The sequence below is a fragment of the Coturnix japonica genome, chromosome 37, assembly GCF_054131305.1.
Source record: "Coturnix japonica strain WE chromosome 37, WE-NBRP24, whole genome shotgun sequence".
NCBI lineage: Eukaryota > Metazoa > Chordata > Aves > Galliformes > Phasianidae > Coturnix > Coturnix japonica.
In genome coordinates, this window is record NC_140699.1 from 5,677,494 (window position 1) to 5,695,440 (window position 17,947).

Below are 17,947 nucleotides of genomic sequence, written 5' to 3' on the forward strand. Positions count from 1 at the left end.
TTTGACACTCTGAAATCTGAAGGAGATAAGAATGGGGAGGCAATGGAGGATCTGCCTAGGAGAGAGCCTAATGCAAGGCAGTCACTACCAAGCCTTGTGACTTCCTCTGCCATGAAAGAAAGAAGGGTGGCCGTGGTGGGTGACTCCCTTCTCAGAGGAATAGAGGGCCCCATTTGCAGACTGGACCCGAGTTGTCAGGAAGTCTGCTGCCTTCATGGCTGCAGGTCAGGGACATAACGAGGAAACTCCCAATGCTGGTTAGGTCCACTGATTATTTTCCACTACTCATAGTTTAGGTGGGCAGTGATGAAATTTCTTAGAGAAGCCTACAAACTATGAAAAGAGATTTCAGGAATTTAGGCCATTTAGTTCACAGAGTGTGAGATCAAGTGATATTTTGTTCTGTACCTTCAGGGGCAGTGAGGGACACGGAGCAGGCTTGGAAAGCAAAGCAATGAACAATTGTCTCAGAGGTTGGTACTGAGCCAGAAACTTTGGTTTCTTTGATCACAGGGCAGTTTACTTGGCCCATGGTCTGTTATCCATGAATGGAACCCAACTGTCTCAAAGGGGGAAACAAATCCTAGCACAGAAGGTAGTGGGGCTTATCGAAAGAGCTTTAAACTAGCTACGATGGGGGAGGGGACAAAACAGAGCTCACCAGAGATGAGCCTAGGGGAATGCTGCTTGAGTTGGGAGAGAGGCAGATGCCTCAGCTGAAGTGTCTACACCAACACAAGGAGCTTGGTCAACAAGCAGGAGGAGCTGGAAGCAACTGTGCATCTGACAAACCATGACCTAGTTGCTATTACTGACCCATGGTGGGACCACTGCCATGACTGGAGTGCTGTGATGGATGGTTACAAGCTCTTCAGAAGGGACAGATGAGGAAGGAAGGGTGGTGGTGTGGCCCTTTATATTAAAGAGAGTTTTGATGTTGAAGAGCTTGGGCTTCAGAACCATCAAGATGCGTGCATGTTTGTAAGGATCAGGGGAAAGACCTGTAGGTGTGACATCTTGCTAAAAGTCTCTTATAGACTGCCTAATCAAGGTGAATTGATGGGTGAGGCATTCTATGAGCAGCTTACTGAAGTCGCACGATCGCCAGCACACATTCTCTTGGGAGACTTCAACTTCCCTGATATATGCTGGGAATATAATAAAGAGCAGAGGAAGCAGTCCAAGAGGTTTCTAGATTGTATAGAAGACAGCTTCCTTACTCAGTTGGTATGAAGGCCTACCAGGGGTGGTTCCTTGCTAGACCTGCTCTTCACTAACAGTGAAGGACTGGTAGGAGTTGAGAAGGCTGAGGACTGTCTTGGGCAGAGTGGCCATGAAATGGTAGAATTCTCTATTCTTGGAGATGTCAGAAGGGTGATTAGCAAAACTACTATCCTGAACTTCTAGAGGGCGGACTTTGACCTGTTCAGAACACCTGTAGCACGGGTCCCTTGGGAGTCGCTCCGTATGGGTAAAGGGGTCCAGGAAGCCTGGACACTCCTCAAGATGGAAATCTTAAAGGCACAAGATCAGGCTGTCCCTGAATGCCATCAGGTGAGCCATAGGGGAAGAAGACCAGTGTAGTTCAACTGGGAAAAACTGTTGAGACTCAGGAAGAAAAAGAGAATCTCCATCGTCCAGAAGAAGGGACAGGATACTTGGGGAGATTACAAGGAAGTTGTTAAGGTATGAAGGGAGGAAGTTAAGAAGCTACCTTACTTCCTTGTCCATTAGTCCATGCCCAGAGCTTCTCAGCCATGTCACTGCCAACTGTAAGCTCCATGCAGAGGTCAAATGGGACACATAGGGCACAGCCTTCTGCTGGGTGGATACAAGTGTTGGTTGAACTGGACGGGACAAGCCCTCCCACCATGCCCTCCTGGGAAAATGGCCACCCCAAGAATGGCAGTCTGCCTCCTCCATGACCCCATCTGAAATGCTCCTTCACTGACTGATTAAAGGGCTTTAAACCAGGTCCAAAGGGCGAAGGGAGGGGAACTGGATCTGACAGGGAAGGGCTGAGGGATGTTGTTGGTGTTGGAGATTGCAGGGAAAGCCTCTGAGTTGTTCCATAGGACTGTGGGAGGATTCCTCAGAGAAGGTCTTGTTGCCAATACCCCGTCCTAAATCTTACTGTGTACCCTCTGGGGGTAACCCCAACCTGCTGCTGCCCAAAATTGCCTGTAGACCAGTGCGGGTAGCGTGAGAAATAAACTGGACAAATCAAGAGAAAACCACAGAGCATTTCCTTTCATGCAGGCTGCTGCTTCTGAGCAAGGCCCTGAACACCAGTACCACAGTGTAGATGCAAGGCCCAGCCAGGCTAAATCAAAACATGCTTCTGGAAGGGGATGCTTTCTGAAGAGTCTTTACGCTAATGAGACAACCACAAACATTCACTCAGCGAACTCCAAATCTCTGTGCCTTTGCGGGCCTAGGGTCTTGTTTGTCTCACAGAGACATGGTGGGATGGTTTCCACCTCTGAACTGTAGCAAAGTAGGTACAGGCTCTTCATTATGATTAGGCAATGAAGATGAAGAAAGGCTGCTGCTCTCTGTGAGAGTGCACTGAGCTCTGCCTGGGGATGGCAGAGGAGCCAGCTGAGAACTGATGGAAAGTTCTCAAAGTGGAGAGCAGCAGATTCTGTTCCTTGCTTCCCGATCAGGAAGAACAAGAGGAGGGGGACAAGCAGGTATCTGAGTTACAGCTGGGATGGAATTGTTTTCTTCAGACTGTCTGCTATGGTGCAGTGTTTTGGTTCTAAGAGAAAAACAATGTTGATAACACTCTGATGTTTACAGCTGCTGCTAAGCAGTGTTCTACTGAGCCAAGGCCATGGTCAGTGGAGTGCTCAAGGAGCTGGGAAGGAACAGACTGCGCACAGCTGACTGGAAGTGGCCAAAGGGATGTTTTGTAGCACCTGACAGCAAGCAGAAATTGTATTGAAAGCAGTGGCAGTTCATCTCAGTCTTTTCACTGCCCAGGGCCCAGCTGAGCATCAGTCTGGTGGTGCTGAGCAAGTGCTTGTGCATCAGTTGTTACATACGATTCCATATCAACAGATATACAGTGATAACTATTACTCCTCTCCTTTTATCTCTCTTAGAAAACTGCTTTGTTACAACCCACACGTTGTACTTTTTTTCCCCAATTCTCTTCCCCATCCCACTGAGAATGGGGCAGTGCACATAGCACTGTGTGCTGCTGAGCCACATGCTGGATTCAACAACCACCGTCATTCGGGTGCCCGATGAGAGGCTCCAAGGGTTGAGATAACAGCACATCTGTCCAGAGCGAGATAACACAGGGCTTTGTGGGAGCTGGAGAACTGCAGGCCATGATGCTGAGAGTTTCCCTATTTGTGGAGACTGATGAGTCTTCTCATGAAGCTGCATTGCACAGCTCCTTGCTTGCTGCTTGTTTTCCCTGCTGCATCATTTGTCAACTTGGGATGCTGGATTAGGGTATTTATTTTGCTATGCTGTTTGACCTTGGTCTACATCACAATAAAATTGGCAGCCAACAAAGTGAAGTTTTGTGCACATTCAGCTCTGTGGTCATCTTTGGGTTTTGAAAGTAATATTGTTGATATGATTAGGAATTACACATTTTACGTTGTCTTCTCTGGGAGCCAGGGGTATTCAAGGAGTGACTGGATATTGTGTTGAGGGACATAGTTAAGTGGGAGCTATAGGTAATAGCCTATATGGATAATGACCTATGAATGGTTGGACTGGATGATCTTTTAGGCCTTTTCCAACCTTGGTGATTCTATGATTCTGTGACTGAGGTTAAACATTATTCAGGAATATCAGTGAGAGATCTACCCTAAGGTGAGAAGGCTCTGCATGGCAGGGGGTGTGGGATGGTCTGGGCAGCTGCCTGGAGTGGTGGGCATCCCCAGAGCTTTGGAACTTCATCTCTGAGCAACTGCAGGATCCTGAGAAACTGGTAGAATATTGGGGGCAGGTCTGCTGTGGCTCTGGTAGCCCCCAAGAAACACACATGACTGCAGTGTGCCAGATCCAGAGAGCTGGAAATGCTGACAGTGCTGCAGCCTCTGCAACTCTTGGCACAGACCCTGCAGCAGCTCCAAGGTTTTACCACATGTCCTGCGTTTGCTCTATGCTCTGGACAGATCCCGCTGTCATTCATCCCCTCATAATGAGCTCTGCAGTCACTCCTGCTACAGGTCCTGTAGCTGTTCCAAGTATTGCTATAAGAAAATGAAACAAATGCTTCCCAAGGGAGGTGCACTGTGCCAGGAGGTACAGCCCTGTGGTCACTCCAACACAGCCACACAGTGGCTGCTCCAACTTCAGTCACAGGTCCTACGGTGATTTCAGCTCTGGCAATGGGCTCTGCAGTTGCTCCAACTCCTGCAGTAGGAAAACAGCCTCTCCAGTTCCCACAGTGAACCTTGAGGCTGTTAAAACCCCTGCAACAGGTCCTAGACTTGCAAACAGATATGCATATAAACAATTATCATCTATGTATCATATGTATATGTATTAGTACATGCACATGTTAGCCACTGCCTATATTGTATATATGTGAAAATATACTATATATATAAGATATGTATATATGCATTTATCATATTTATAATCGTTTTCTTTTTATCTTGACCTTAAACCACAGATTCTAATCCTCAGCACTGCCTTGAGTCCCTTACAAATCTTCTTGGGACTTCTGAAACTATCCCTGCCAGTCAGTGAAATGCACCAGAATATCTTGAGGTCTTCTCAGGGAGCAGCTCCTGAGGTACATTCCTTAAACCAGATTTGGAAGAGGCCTCCAGTTCTCTGGACCTGCTCCGAAGGGGCCCTCTTGTTATGGCAGTGACAGCAAGGAGACCAGCACTGACGCAGTCGTTCTTATTGCTGGCTACTGACTGCTGTCCCGGAGTGCTGCTGTAGAGACAACAGGACTGTTGTGAGACACAGAAGACCTGAGAGCACTGTGGCAGTGTAAAGAGATCAGAATGAAAATGTTGAGCTGCTGTCTGTGGCTGCACCTCCACAAATCCAGACAAAGTAGGAAGACAGAATAGCTAAGCAAATGTCTTTTTTGAAACCTTTTTAGGTATCCTATAGCGTATTCAGGGAATCTGGTTACATGTTTACATCAGCTCCTAAAGTGACAAAATGAAATTAGGTAGGAAAGAATTTAAATTCATTTTTATTTATAAGTTCAATAACATTATTTTCTTTTGCACATTCCTATATCTCACATAATCAAACAATCAAAGATGCATAAAACATGAAGAACCATCACTGGGAATCCTATGAGGAAGTTGTACATTTTATGGAAGCTGGAATAGTGCTTATTGCAACACCTTCCTGAGAGATTGCTTGATCTCCCTGTTCCTCATGCTGTAGATAATAGGGTTCAGTGTTGGAGGAACCACTGAGTACAGAAGTGCCACTGTCAGATCCAGGAGTGGGGAGGAAATGGATGGGGGCTGAGGCAGTGCAGGAGTTTCATCCCTTGACAGAAATCCTGGAGCTGAAATGGGATTCAGCTCCGTACACACCCACAGGAGCTGGGATTCCTCTGGTTCTGTTCAGAAGTGCACAAGGAGTTGCCTGCATGTGAGCTCCTGCTCTGAATCCTCGGCCATTCAGCAGGGACGTAGCTGCTTACACACAGACACTGGGTGATGCCCAAGTGCCTGGGCTGCTCCTGATGTGTGCCAGTGCTTGTAAACCGTGTGGGAAGTCCCTGTTCTCTGCTGGATCTCATACTCTCCGGCAATGACAGTCTGGTGGGAACTGTGAAGGTCAATGAGGCATCAGGCCAAGTGCAAGACGCAAATGGATCTCTTTTTATTTATTTATTTATTTATTTATTTATTTATTTATTTATTTATTTATTTATTTATTTATTTGTATTTAGGCCGTAAGCTTAAAAGATGTTCATTAATGTCAGTCAAACTGAGACCAAAAATTGAAAACAGATATCAAAATCAATGAATATGTGTTAACACTTCTCAACATGAGAAATTCTCATGAGTCTTGTTTAATTTTAAGTTGTACATATGAATCTTTGGCGTGATATGATGACTTTTTTTTTTTTTTTTTAGTTCTTTTTCTGAAACTACGATGTTTTCCACAACTGTGTTTGCTGGACACAAATGCCTTCAGGTTCAGGGACACAGACAGTGGTGCCAGTGCCAATGCCCTGTTATGAAATCCTGGCGTGGCCATTGCTCTTCCCTGCAGCCTATTTGATGTCCCTCATCCTCCAGATGTCTTCAGCTCTCCTAAATAAATGGCCGTGGTTAAGGGAATGTTTTCAGCAGGCCACTTAGACACATGCTCCTGCCACAGCCTGCCAGATTTCCCCATCCCTTGCTCTTTGTTCAGTCAGATACCTCCCAATTATCTGTCTGATTTCAGATTTTTAGGGGGATGACTCAAATTTGCTCCATCTCGCCAAAGTCTGATGGACTGTGTTGTCAACTCCTTCACTGTGATTCTATCTAGCCCTTCCTATCTTTTCTTTCTCTCTTTCTTTTTTTTTTCTATGTCATTTCCTTTTCCTTTTTCACTATCTTTTTTTTCCTTTTTCTCTTTCTCTTTCTCTTTCTTTTTCTCTTTCTCTTTCTCTTTCTCTTTCTCTTTCTCTTTCTCTTTCTCTTTCTCTTTCTCTTTCTCTTTCTCTTTCTCTTTCTCTTTCTCTTTCTCTTTCTCTTTCTCTTTCTCTTTCTCTTTCTCTTTCTCTTTCTCTTCTCTTTTTTTTTTTTTATTTTTCATGCTTTTAAAAAAAGCATGAATTCTGAATGATGTTCATTAATGTCAGTAAATGTGAATAAAAGTTGAAGATAAATAGAAATCAAGAAGAATGTGTTAGCCCGTCTCAATTTCTGAAATACTCACGAGTCCTGTTCAATTTTAAGTTACCTCCCAACTCCCTGGCTGATCTATCCAGGGTGATTACTGGAATTTGCTCCATTCCTCAAAAGTCTGCTTTCAACTCCTTCACCGTGATTCTATCTATCCCATCCTATCTGTGTCTAACTCATTTCTTGTGCAGATATTCCCTATGAAAGATAAATCTCAATAGAAGCAGCTTGGACATGGCATGCAGTTGATCACTGTGTCTGACTGTTCATTCAATTGCATCACATTTCCTTCTGTTTGTTGGACGTAAATAAAGAGAACTCTTTCTTCTTCCATGTGCAGCTGGTTCTCTGTTGAAAGCCAGTGGGAGTTGGTACAAAGGAGGTTTAATACTAAGCGGGTGACTGCAGAGGAGAAGAGTGATGTGAGGAAAAGTGATGCAAGTCCCATGAGGCCAATGTGAGTAGAAGCGGGGTGGGGAGGTTGAGGAGGAACTTTGTCCACACAGAAACGGAATAGAACTCATTGGGGACATCCTGGATTGACATCAGTTGCAAAGTGCTTCTTTTACTTCCTGTATAGAACAAACAATAAATAAATAGACAATAACTGCATTTTGGATTCTTGCTCTTTAAGCTCTCTCCATTTTGCTGAGCAAGTTCTGAAAACCTGGAGAACAGGAAGGCACAAGGCACAGGAGGCTCTTTAAGTTTTAATGGGCCCCAGGGAGCATTTGGTGCTGCATCCATCAACTTCCAGTGCAGAGAGAAGTTTGCACAAAGAACTCAGCAAGACAAAGTCAGAAGCAACAGTGAAGATTCTTGGAGTATTAATGGGCCCACTGAGGGCCATTAGCAAGCAACCTTCCTTAGTCGCTAGATAGGGCAGATAATTGGAAGCCATGACTCCAGTGAGGCAAAGGCACTGGCATGGTGGCTCTGATGCTAAGAAAATCCTTCTTTATCTTAAGAAGCAAACAGGACAAGCCCTGCTTCCTAGACCCTTGGCAGGGAGATCCTGTCTCTCATGTTGGCTCAGGGCCCTTCCTGGGGCAGTGGGATGGAGGTCTGTATGAAGTTAAATGAAAGACATGGGGACAGAAGATCCCAGGCTCTACATGCGGTGCACGGATACTGTGAAGTTCATATCCCACTTGTGTCCTGTGTCTTATCGCAGGATGTCGGATGTGAGAAGGGCACAGTCTGAAGAAGCAATCAGTTCCAATGAAACTCTGAACTTCAGATCTCTCAGTTCCAGTGCCCTCCTGTGCACACCCTCCCATAGTTCAATGTTTTCTATGTTCCGCTTTGCCCAGAAGTGCACCCAGTGCTCCATGTGAAGCTGCAGCAGCGCAGAGCAGAGAGGGACAATCCTTTCCCTTACCCAGCTGGCAATAAATTGCTTTATGAACTCCAGGGGACCATTGGCTATCCTGGCTGACTGGGCACACTGCTGACTCACTTCCAAATTGATGTGTAGCAGGACCCCCAATCCTTCTCATTCAGACCACTCTCCAGTGTCCCATATCCAGTCAGTGTTTATGTCCAGCGTTGCCCCTACCCAGGTGTACAATCAGGCACTTGTTCTTGTTATGCTTTATGCACTTGCTGCTTAGTACCAACTGGTACCCACTTCTCTGACTTGTCAACATCTCTTTGCAAGTTTTGTCCACCCTCAGTGGAGGCAACTGCACCTCCTCATCTGGTCTCATCAGCAAACTTGCTGAGAACATCTTCTAGTCCTGCATGCAAGTCATCCGCAAAAACATGGAAGAGAAGTGGCCCTACAATGGAGCCCTGGGGAACCCTGATAGTGACCGTCTACCAGGCTGATGGAACCCATTGACTATAATCCTTTGAGCCTGACCTATTGGCCAACTGCTCACCCACCACATTCTGTTTCTGTCTAGCCGTATGCAGGACATTCTGCCCAGAAGGTTGTTGTGAGAAACAGTATCAAAGGCTCTACTGTAATCCTCAAGAATAACATCATCTGGCTTCCCTGGTACAACTAAATGGACAACTGTGTCATAAAGGGACCTGAAGTTAAACAGGACCTTCCCCTCGGGAACTTGCGTTGGCTGCAACCAATGACAGAATTGTCCTTCAGCTGTTTTTCCATAACTCCCACCATCAATTTCTCCTTAATTTTATCAGGTGCTGGAGTGAGACTGACAGGTCCATAATTGCCCCTGTCATCTTTCTTGCTCTTCCTTACAATGAGACAACATTTGCCAGATTCCCGTCAACTGGTATGACCCTAGACTTAATTAGATGCCATTGAAATGAGAGCCCAGAGAATACTAAGGTGTCATCATTGCAAGAACATAGATGTGCCATAGCTTTGCAGTGCCTTGAACTCTGGAGTATGCCACAGATGGAGCATAGAGAAAGACTGGCCTCTTCTGTTGGTAAGCAGAATAACACTGAGTGATACATGGGGACTGTGTCTCTGCTCTGCTATGCTCTGCTCGCAGGGGAAAGGTGCAGGGGGTTGCTCTCATGTCAGTGCTCATATGTGAGGTGTGGGTTCAAAGTGGAGAGACCAGGCTCTTTTCAGCAGTGTGTGGAGACAAGACAAGGGGAAATGGAACAGAAACTGGAGCATAGGAAGTTCTGTACAAATGTGTGCAAGAACATCTTTACAGTGAGGGTGATGGAGCCCAGGAACATACTGCCCAAGAGGTTGGGGAGTCTCCTTCTCTGGAGATATTCAAGACCCGCCTGGACACCCACCTGTGTGCCTACCTGGTGTTCCCCAGGGGTCCGTGCTGGGGCCTGTCCTCTTCAGTATCTTTATTGATGACCTGGATGAGGGCACTGCGTGCAATCCTATGTAGTTTGCAGACTACACCAAATTGGCTGGGAGTGTGGATCTTCCTGGAGTTAGCAAGGCCCTACTGAGGGATCTGGACAGGCTGGAGAGCTGGGCTGAAGCCAATGGGATGAGGTTCACCAAGACCAAATGCCACGTCCTGAACTTTGGGACCTGGAATGGACTTCCTAGGTTGGAGGTGGTGGATTCAGTGACCCTGGAGGTGTTCAAGGAATGATTGGATGTTGTGTTGAGGGCCATGGATTTGTGGGAGCTATTGGTGATAGGTGACCAGCTGGACTGGATGATCTTTTAGGTCTTTTCCTACCTTGGTGATTCTATGATTCTATTATATCCCATCCTTGTATGAGTGCCCTCCTTGAGCAAACACTCTCTGGGAGGACTCAGCACATGTCTGGAATTAGTCACTGACCACTAAATCTGTTGAATTTAACACCATATTGGGTCTTGAGAAACAAGTCCTGTGGTAGCATGGCACCCCAGAAAGAAGAGTCTGATAACGGGATGACTTTCAAAAATTCCCTTATAAATACTTGGGCGAAAGATCATGGCATTGTTTGGATTTATCATATCCCCTACCATGCACCAGGTTCTGGTAAAAAAGATACAATACAATGGGTTGTTGAAATCTATGTTGTAAGCAATGGGTGGTGGAACACTGAAGCACTGGGTAAAGCATTTGGCAGAAGCCACTTGGTTGGTCAGTACTAGAGGATCAGTCAGTTGTGATGGTCCTAGCCAATCCAGCCCCTGTATACTGCAGAGGGAGATAAGGTCACTGTTGTTCATGTAAAGAACATGTTGGGAAAAGCTGTTTGGGTCCTTCCAGCCTCTGTAAAGGGCAAACCTGTCCGTGGAACTGTTTTTGCCCAGGGACCTGGGTGCGCTTGGTGGGCGATGCAGAGAGATGGGGATGTTCAATGTGTACCACAAGGGAATTTGATGTTGGGGGAGTGCAGTCAGTAATTCCGTGTATATATATGTCTCATAGTCTCATAGTCTCGTGCGGGTAGGAAGGGACCTTAGAGATCATCGAGTCCAACCCCTGAGATTTGAGTTTCTGTGTAGCACAGTGGCACTTCTACCACTTGCGCCACAGGGGGGATTCGAACCCGGGCCATAGTGTTGCAAGGCGGCATTCCTACCACTGCGCCACCGGGGTAGTATAAAGAACTGTGTGCGTAATGCATTTTAATTACTGTTTATTTGCATTCAGATGTGTTTTCTAAGCATGATATAGTGATGTAGAATTGAGGGTGGAATATCTTGGTTTTGTCATTTTTCCTATTGGTATTCCATATATAGTAGTTAGTAAGACAAGTTTTCCTCCTTAGGTCGTTGCTGCTGCTCTGTTTGTTTCCTTGAGCCCAGCTCCCATCTCCCCCATTCCTTTTTCCCTTCCCATTTTTTGGGGGCCATGGGGCCCACGGGCCTACTGCTCCCCCTGTCGTGGACACAGACTGATCTAGATAACTCTATGACAGTGCCAGCAAGGAGACCAGCCCTGACACAGCCGTTCATATTGCTGGCTACTGACTTCTGTCCTGAAGTGCTGCTGTAGAGACAACAGAACTGTTGTGAGACACACAAGGCCTGCAGAAATAAGAGGTCTTGAGAGCACTGTGGCTGTATAAAGGGAGCAGAATTGAAAAGGGCACGTTCTGCTGCTGTCCATTGCTGTAACCCCCCATACCCAGACAAGGTAGGAAGAGAGAACAGCGAAGGAAAAGTCGATTTTTAAAGCTTATTATTAATCTCTTAACCTATTCATGGAATATGGTTCCATGTTTCTTTGAGCTCCTGGAGTAAGAAAATGGAAATTTGGTAGGAAAGAGGAAGTGAAATAAACTGCAACTTATTTGCAGATTACAGTATTACAAAAAATCAAAAATACAAAAATAATGGAACATAAAGAACCATCACTGAGAGTTGTGTGAGGAAGATGGGCACTTTATTGAAGCTGCAATAGTGCGTATTGCAACAGTTTGCTGAGAGCCTGCTTGATCTCCCTGTTCCTCATGCTGTGGATAATAGAATGGAGTATTGGAGGAAACAAAGAGCAGAAATGCCACTGTCAAATCCAGGGGTGGGGAAGAAACAGAGCGAGGTTTCAGGTAGGCAAAAAAGGCAGTGCTGAGAAAGAGGGATACCACAGCCAGGTGAGGGAGGCACGTGGAGAAGGCTTTGTGCCGTCCCTGCTCAGAGGGCATTCTCAGCACAGCCATGAAGATCTGCACATATGACACAACTATGAAAACAAAGCACCCAAAGGCTAAACTTACACTAAAAATGAGAAACACAACTTCCCTGAGACTTGATTCTGAGCAGGAGAGCTTGAGGATCTGGGGGATTTCACAGAAAAACTGGTTGACAACATTGCCTTGGCAGAGAGGCAGTGAAAACGTACTGGCAGTGTGCAGCAGGGAATTGAGAACCCCAGTGCCCCAGGCAGCTGCTGCCATGGTGGCACAAGCTCTGCTGTCCATCAAGGTCCCGTAGTGCAGGGGCTGGCAGATGGCAACGTAGCGGTCATAGGACATGATAGTGAGAAGTGAACACTCTGCTGAGGCAAAGAAGAGAAAGAAAAAGAGCTGTGCAGCACATCCTGTGTAGGAGATGGCCCTGGTGTCCCAGAGGGCGTTGGCCATGGCTTTGGGGAGAGTGGTGGAGAAGCTGCCCAGGTCGAGGAGGGCCAGGTTGAGGAGGAAGAAGTACATGGGGGTGTGCAGGCGGCGGTCGCAGGCTACGGCTGTGCTGATGAGGCCGTTGCCCAGGAGGGCAGCCAGGTAGATGCCCAAGAAGAGCCAGAAGTGCAGGAGCTGCAGCTGCCGCGTGTCTGCCAATGGCAGCAGGAGGAACTCACTGATGGAGCTGCTGTTGGGCATCTGCTTTTGTTCCTTGCCTCCGAGTCCTGTTCAGAGTGCAGAAGATAATGACAAGTCCTGACCATTCTCAGAGACACTCCTCCTAATATGCTTTGAAATGTTTTCATTCTCCTATGATAATATTCATTTGGCAACACTAATTGAATTTAACTTCATTAAGTTCACCATTCTATAAGCAGAAGAAGCCTATGGAGTTTTAACCTTCCTTTCATCTTCTTATCCCTTCTCCCTGGACTTTTTCATCTGTTTTGTGTCTCATATCTTTACCCTCACTGCTCTTAAAATCCTCAGTCCCAGCCTTTGTGCCCTTCACTTTCTGTTCAGGAAAACATGCCTATTTGCAATATAAGTGCATTATTCTTGTCAACAAAATTGATAATCTCAAATAGTTTCCACCCCTGGAAAGGTTCCTTTTTGTGAATGGAGAGGCTGAAAACACTTCACATGTGACAGTTCACATAACAAGCAATTGACTGAAGAAGAATTAGGAGTCTCAGAGCTGTGTTTGTATTTGACAGACTCTTTGATTTCTGCTTCCAATCCTTTCCCCTTCCATCCAAACAAGAAATAGAAAATTGCTACCTTGGCTCTCCTCTTGCAAAGTACCCTCAGAAACCTTCTGTTGTGCAGTGGAGGTGTGATCCTTCTGCCCCAGGCAGCAGCTGTAGCAGCACAAGACATGCCGGGGGGCTCCTTCCCCACACACGTCTCCCCGCAGCGCCCTGGGCAGCTCCCTGGGCAGGCTGAGTGCCGAGCCTGGCAGGCGGCAGAGTCCCATACCCGGCACACAGCCCCTGGGGCACAGCAGGGACCCTGCTCTGCAGGACAGCTGTGGGCACACACCCGCAGCCCTGTCTGCAAAGCCTGCAGCCTTGCTGGACACGCAGCCCTCAGGGCTGTGCTCTGGCGCTGCAGCACAGAAGCTCTCATCTGGAGCAGAAGGCTTTTTCCAGTGTAAAGAAACATGCAGTGCCTGCGGCCATGTCTTCTATGGGATGTCCCACATAGAGATAACTCTCTATCAATAGCAGCTGCATGGTCTGAAGTCAGACTTACCGTGTCATGCTCTGTGAGCAATGCTCCTGCAGGAAACTCAGAGCCTCCTCACACCTCACACATCCTGGAAGCTCTCTCCTTTTTCTCTTCTCTCCTTCTGGGAGATGTAGGCTGTGCTGTGCACAAGAGATGCTCCTGGGCACAGCTGTCTCTCTGCAGCACTGCCCACTTGTATGAGTCCCAGGAGCCCGCCCAGATCAGCACACCAGAGGATTGGAGTTTCTCTTCCTCACTGCTTCCCCAGGAGATTTTTCCGGGGCTCCATGGCTGAAAGCTCTTTATAGACAGCAGGCTCATCTCTGCTAAATGCACTTGGGGTGGGAGGAGAGGAGACAAAGAAGTCCTCTGAGAACAGTTCAAGAAGGTCCACGGTTGTTGCTGTAACCTCAGCCTTAATGGATCCTAAATCCACTGTGGCACCAGTTTTGATGAAACTGTCCAGCATTACATCAAGGAGATCTGTGCTCTGTTCAAGACTTCCCCATATTTAAGCCTGAATAGAAGGATACATCTGCTTTTCATTTATTGTCAGTTATAGAATTAGCAAAGATAGCAGTGACTTGCTGGTGCTTTGCATTGTCATTGTGTTTGCAGAATCAGACCAGATTGGACAATCAGGGAGTCATATACTCCAGACAAAGATGGTTCAGTTCACGACTAGATTTCATAAATCATGAAATAGAATCTTCCATGAACTCTAGGGTAAGACCTCTACAATGCCTGTCCTTGGAACTTTCACTTCTGCTCAACCATGTGGCATCTCATTTCTGGAAAGAGTTGGCCACTCTGACTTCCCACCAGGAGAATGGCGTGATATGCCTGGCCTTCGCATCTGTAGGGGACCCTTTCTCACTCTGCTGGTATGGGGTTCCCCTCCCTGGATATTTCTTGAAGCCAGGGAACTACAGCACGAGACCTAATATCTCAGTTATGACCTTCAATGTGTCGGTAAACACCACTGACAACCTGACATGCCATAACCCTTGGCAATCCCTCATTTACACCTACTCAGTGGCTGTGTCTTGCAACATGCCAGGGGCATTTCGAGTGCTGGCGGATGAGGAGGATGAGGAAGAGGAGGAACTTCAGAGGGTGCTGCTCCACCCTCCATTGGCCACTAACCAAGGCCACCGGGATCACGGTAATGACTGAGGTTCTTAACATGCTCAAAAGGAATAGAACCTCCGACAGGGAAAAAAACACCACTACCGCCATGCAGAGAGTGAAGGATGCTGTGCAGAGGCTCTTAGAAAAGAAAGGGTACATCAGTCACGACTGGTGCTCATGTGGCTGGAAATTGGCTCTGTGACCTTATGCTTTACACCGACTATTCTCTAGTTCATCCAAGGACTCATCAGGATGCAGGTGGTGGCTACGCAATACGTGTTGCTTGCAATCCAATAGTCAAAAGTGCCATAGTTGAAGCTGTGATGTGATTGACGTGTTTTATCATGGAATTCTCTCCAGAGCTCGCTCCGTGACAGCGGGAATATACACAGGGAGAGAAGGAACAAAGTACTGCTCTAACAGCGCGGTACTGCATGGAGGCACAGCCTGGCCACATGCGCCCCATGAGAGGGGAAGGTGAGGGAGATTGCGAATGGGAATTTCCCCCTAGGGAGGGAAAAAATTTAAAAAAAAAGCAACGATCTGAGAACAAGCGGCATTTTAATGAACCCTGTGACACTAAACAGCAAAGAGAGATTTTCAACAAGGAGAAAAACAAGTCCAAATCTCACCGATGGGCTGCGGGAAGTGGGAAGTTCCAACCACGCTGTCTCCTGCAGGGAACCGGGTTAAACCTTGACACCTTCCTGACCTTCCCTCCAGTGCTACTTCCTTCCCCCCATGCCCATTTAAGGCAGTCCACAGAAAAAGAAAAGAAAGAAAAACTTGTCTTCTTAACTCCCATTATCCCACATGATGTTCTGATGTGGAATAGCAACACCAACCACATTACAAAACTACAACAGTGAGCTTTCCCAGCCTCGCTCACTAACCAGCCGAAGCCTGCCTTGCTGTATGGATGTGGTCCCACTGGGCAGAAGCTCTGCTGTACGAACCCTCAGGGCTGCGGAGACAGGCCTGTCAGGACTGAGCCTCACCAGGCCGTGCTGCAGCCTGCTGGCTGGGCCAGACCAGTCGGGCCCCTTGGAGTCCATTTTGAGATCCCACAGCGCACACGGGAGCCCTGCCTTTGGAAGCAGCCGCTTCAGCCCTGCTGAATGTCTGTCATTGGTTGCAGCCAACACAAGTTCCAACGGAGATGGTCCTGTTTAACTATAGATCCTTTTATGACATGGTTATCCATTTAGCTGAACAAGAGAATCCAGTTGATGTAATCCTTGAGGATTTCGGTAGATCTTTTCAGGCTATTTCTCACAGCACTCTTCTGGACAGAATGTACTGCATATGGATGGCTAGACAGAAACATAACGTGGTAGGTGAACAGTTGGCCAATAGATCAGGCCCAAAGGACTATAGTCAGTGGGTTCATTAAGGCTGTTAGATATTCACTATCAGGGTTCCCCAGAGCTCCACTTTAGGGCCACTTCTCTTTCATATTTTATGTATGACTTGAATGCAGGACTAGAAGATGTTCTGAGCAAGTTTGCTGATTTGACCAGATGAGGATGTGATGTTTCCTCCACTGAGGGTGGAGAGGACTTGCAGAGAGATGTGGACAAGGCAGAGAAGTGGGTACCAGTTGGTACTAAGCACCAAGTGCATAAAGCATAACAAGAACAAGTGCCTGATTGTGCACCTGGGTAGGGGCAACCCTGGACACACTGCCTGGATATGGGACACTGGAGAGTGGTCTGACTGAAAAGGATTGAGGTTCCTGGTCTGCATCAAATTGAATGTGAGTCAGCAATGTGCCCAGGCAGCCAGGAAAGCTAACGGTCCCCTGGAGCGCATCAGGGAATTTATTGCCAACTGGGTGAGGGAAAGGATTGTCACTGTATTCTCTGCACTGCTGCAGCCTCACCTGGAGCACTGGGTGCACTTCTAGGCAATGCAGAACATCAAAAACATCAAACTATGAGAGAGTGTGCACAGGAGGGCACTGGAACTGAGAGATCTGAAGTTCAGAGTTTCATTGGGATTGACTGCTTGCTCAGACTGGGCCCTTTTCACAACCCGCAACCTGCAATGAAACACAGGGCACACATGGGACATGAACTTGACAGTATCCTTGCATGCCATGCAGAGCCTGGGATCTTCTGTCCCCATGTCTTTCATTTAACATCATACAGACCTCCATCCCACTGCCCCAGGAAGGGTCCTGAGCCAACATGAGACCAGATCTCCATGACAAGGGTATGGGGATCAGGGCTTGGCCTGTCTATTTCGTAAGGCAAAGGAGGGGTTTCTTAGCATTAGAGCCACCATGCCAGTGCCTTTCATTGCCTGTAATCTTGTCTTCCAATTATCTTCTCTAACAAGTCCCTTGGGAATCTTCCCTGTAATGTCCCTCAGTGGGCCCATTAATACTCCAAGAAACTTCACTGTTACTTATGACTTTGTCTTGCTGAGCACTATGTGCAAACTTCTCTCTGCACTGGAGGTTGATGGACTAAACATCAAATGCGCCCTGGGGCCCATTATAACCTAAAGAGCGTCTTGTGTCTTGTGCCTTTCTTCAGGTTTTCAAACTTGTTCAGCAAAATGGAGAGTTATCTAGAGAGAGCTTAAAGAGCCAGAATCCAGCAGACATTTATAGTTTATTAATTTACAGTTATAAAGAAGATATTAAAGCCGCTCTGTACAACTCCTTGTACACATCTTAGCTGAACCAGAGGAATCCCAGCTCCTGTGGGTCCGTGGGGCGCTGAATCCCATTTCAGCCCCAAGGTTTCCATCTGGGGATGAGGTGCCTGTACAGCCTCTGCTGGATCACTGCCCTGCACAGGGGAAGTCCAACCCTCCTTCTTGTTGTCTGGGTGCAATTTTTGTTTCATCAAACACTCCCTGGTACGATTCACCTCATGTCAGGAATTGTCTGGTGGATAATTGAGCAGATTTCAAAGCACACTGTTGACTTTCAGGAGATGATGGCCATGAGGACCCAGGGACATCTCAGGGGAGGTGAGTGGGAAACATAAAAACTGACATCATCTTATGCTGAGCTGGACCAGGCTCCTGGGACACAGGGAGCTCATAAAAGTGTGCAGCTCTTTAAAGAGGCAGCTGTGCCCAGGAGCAGCTCTTGTGCACAGCACAGCCTGCAGGTGACAGAGGAGAGGAGAAAAATTGGAGAGAACTTAGAGGATGTGTACTGTGTGAGAAAGCTGTGAGCACACAGCAAGAACAATGCTCACAGA

General features: G+C 47.1%; 1 protein-coding gene across 1 annotated transcript; it reads right to left on the minus strand.

Annotated features, from left to right (window-relative positions):
- Nucleotides 1-5,327: 5,327 nt before the first annotated feature.
- LOC146755009 (olfactory receptor 14J1-like) lies at nucleotides 5,328-12,566 on the minus strand. Its single transcript, XM_085526515.1, has 2 exons — nucleotides 11,781-12,566; nucleotides 5,328-5,465 (listed from the first exon to the last, which is right to left on the minus strand). The coding sequence occupies exons 1-2, from the start codon at nucleotides 12,564-12,566 to the stop codon at nucleotides 5,328-5,330; spliced, it is 924 nt and encodes a 307-aa protein (XP_085382641.1).
- Between the last annotated feature and the right edge of the window lie 5,381 nt (nucleotides 12,567-17,947).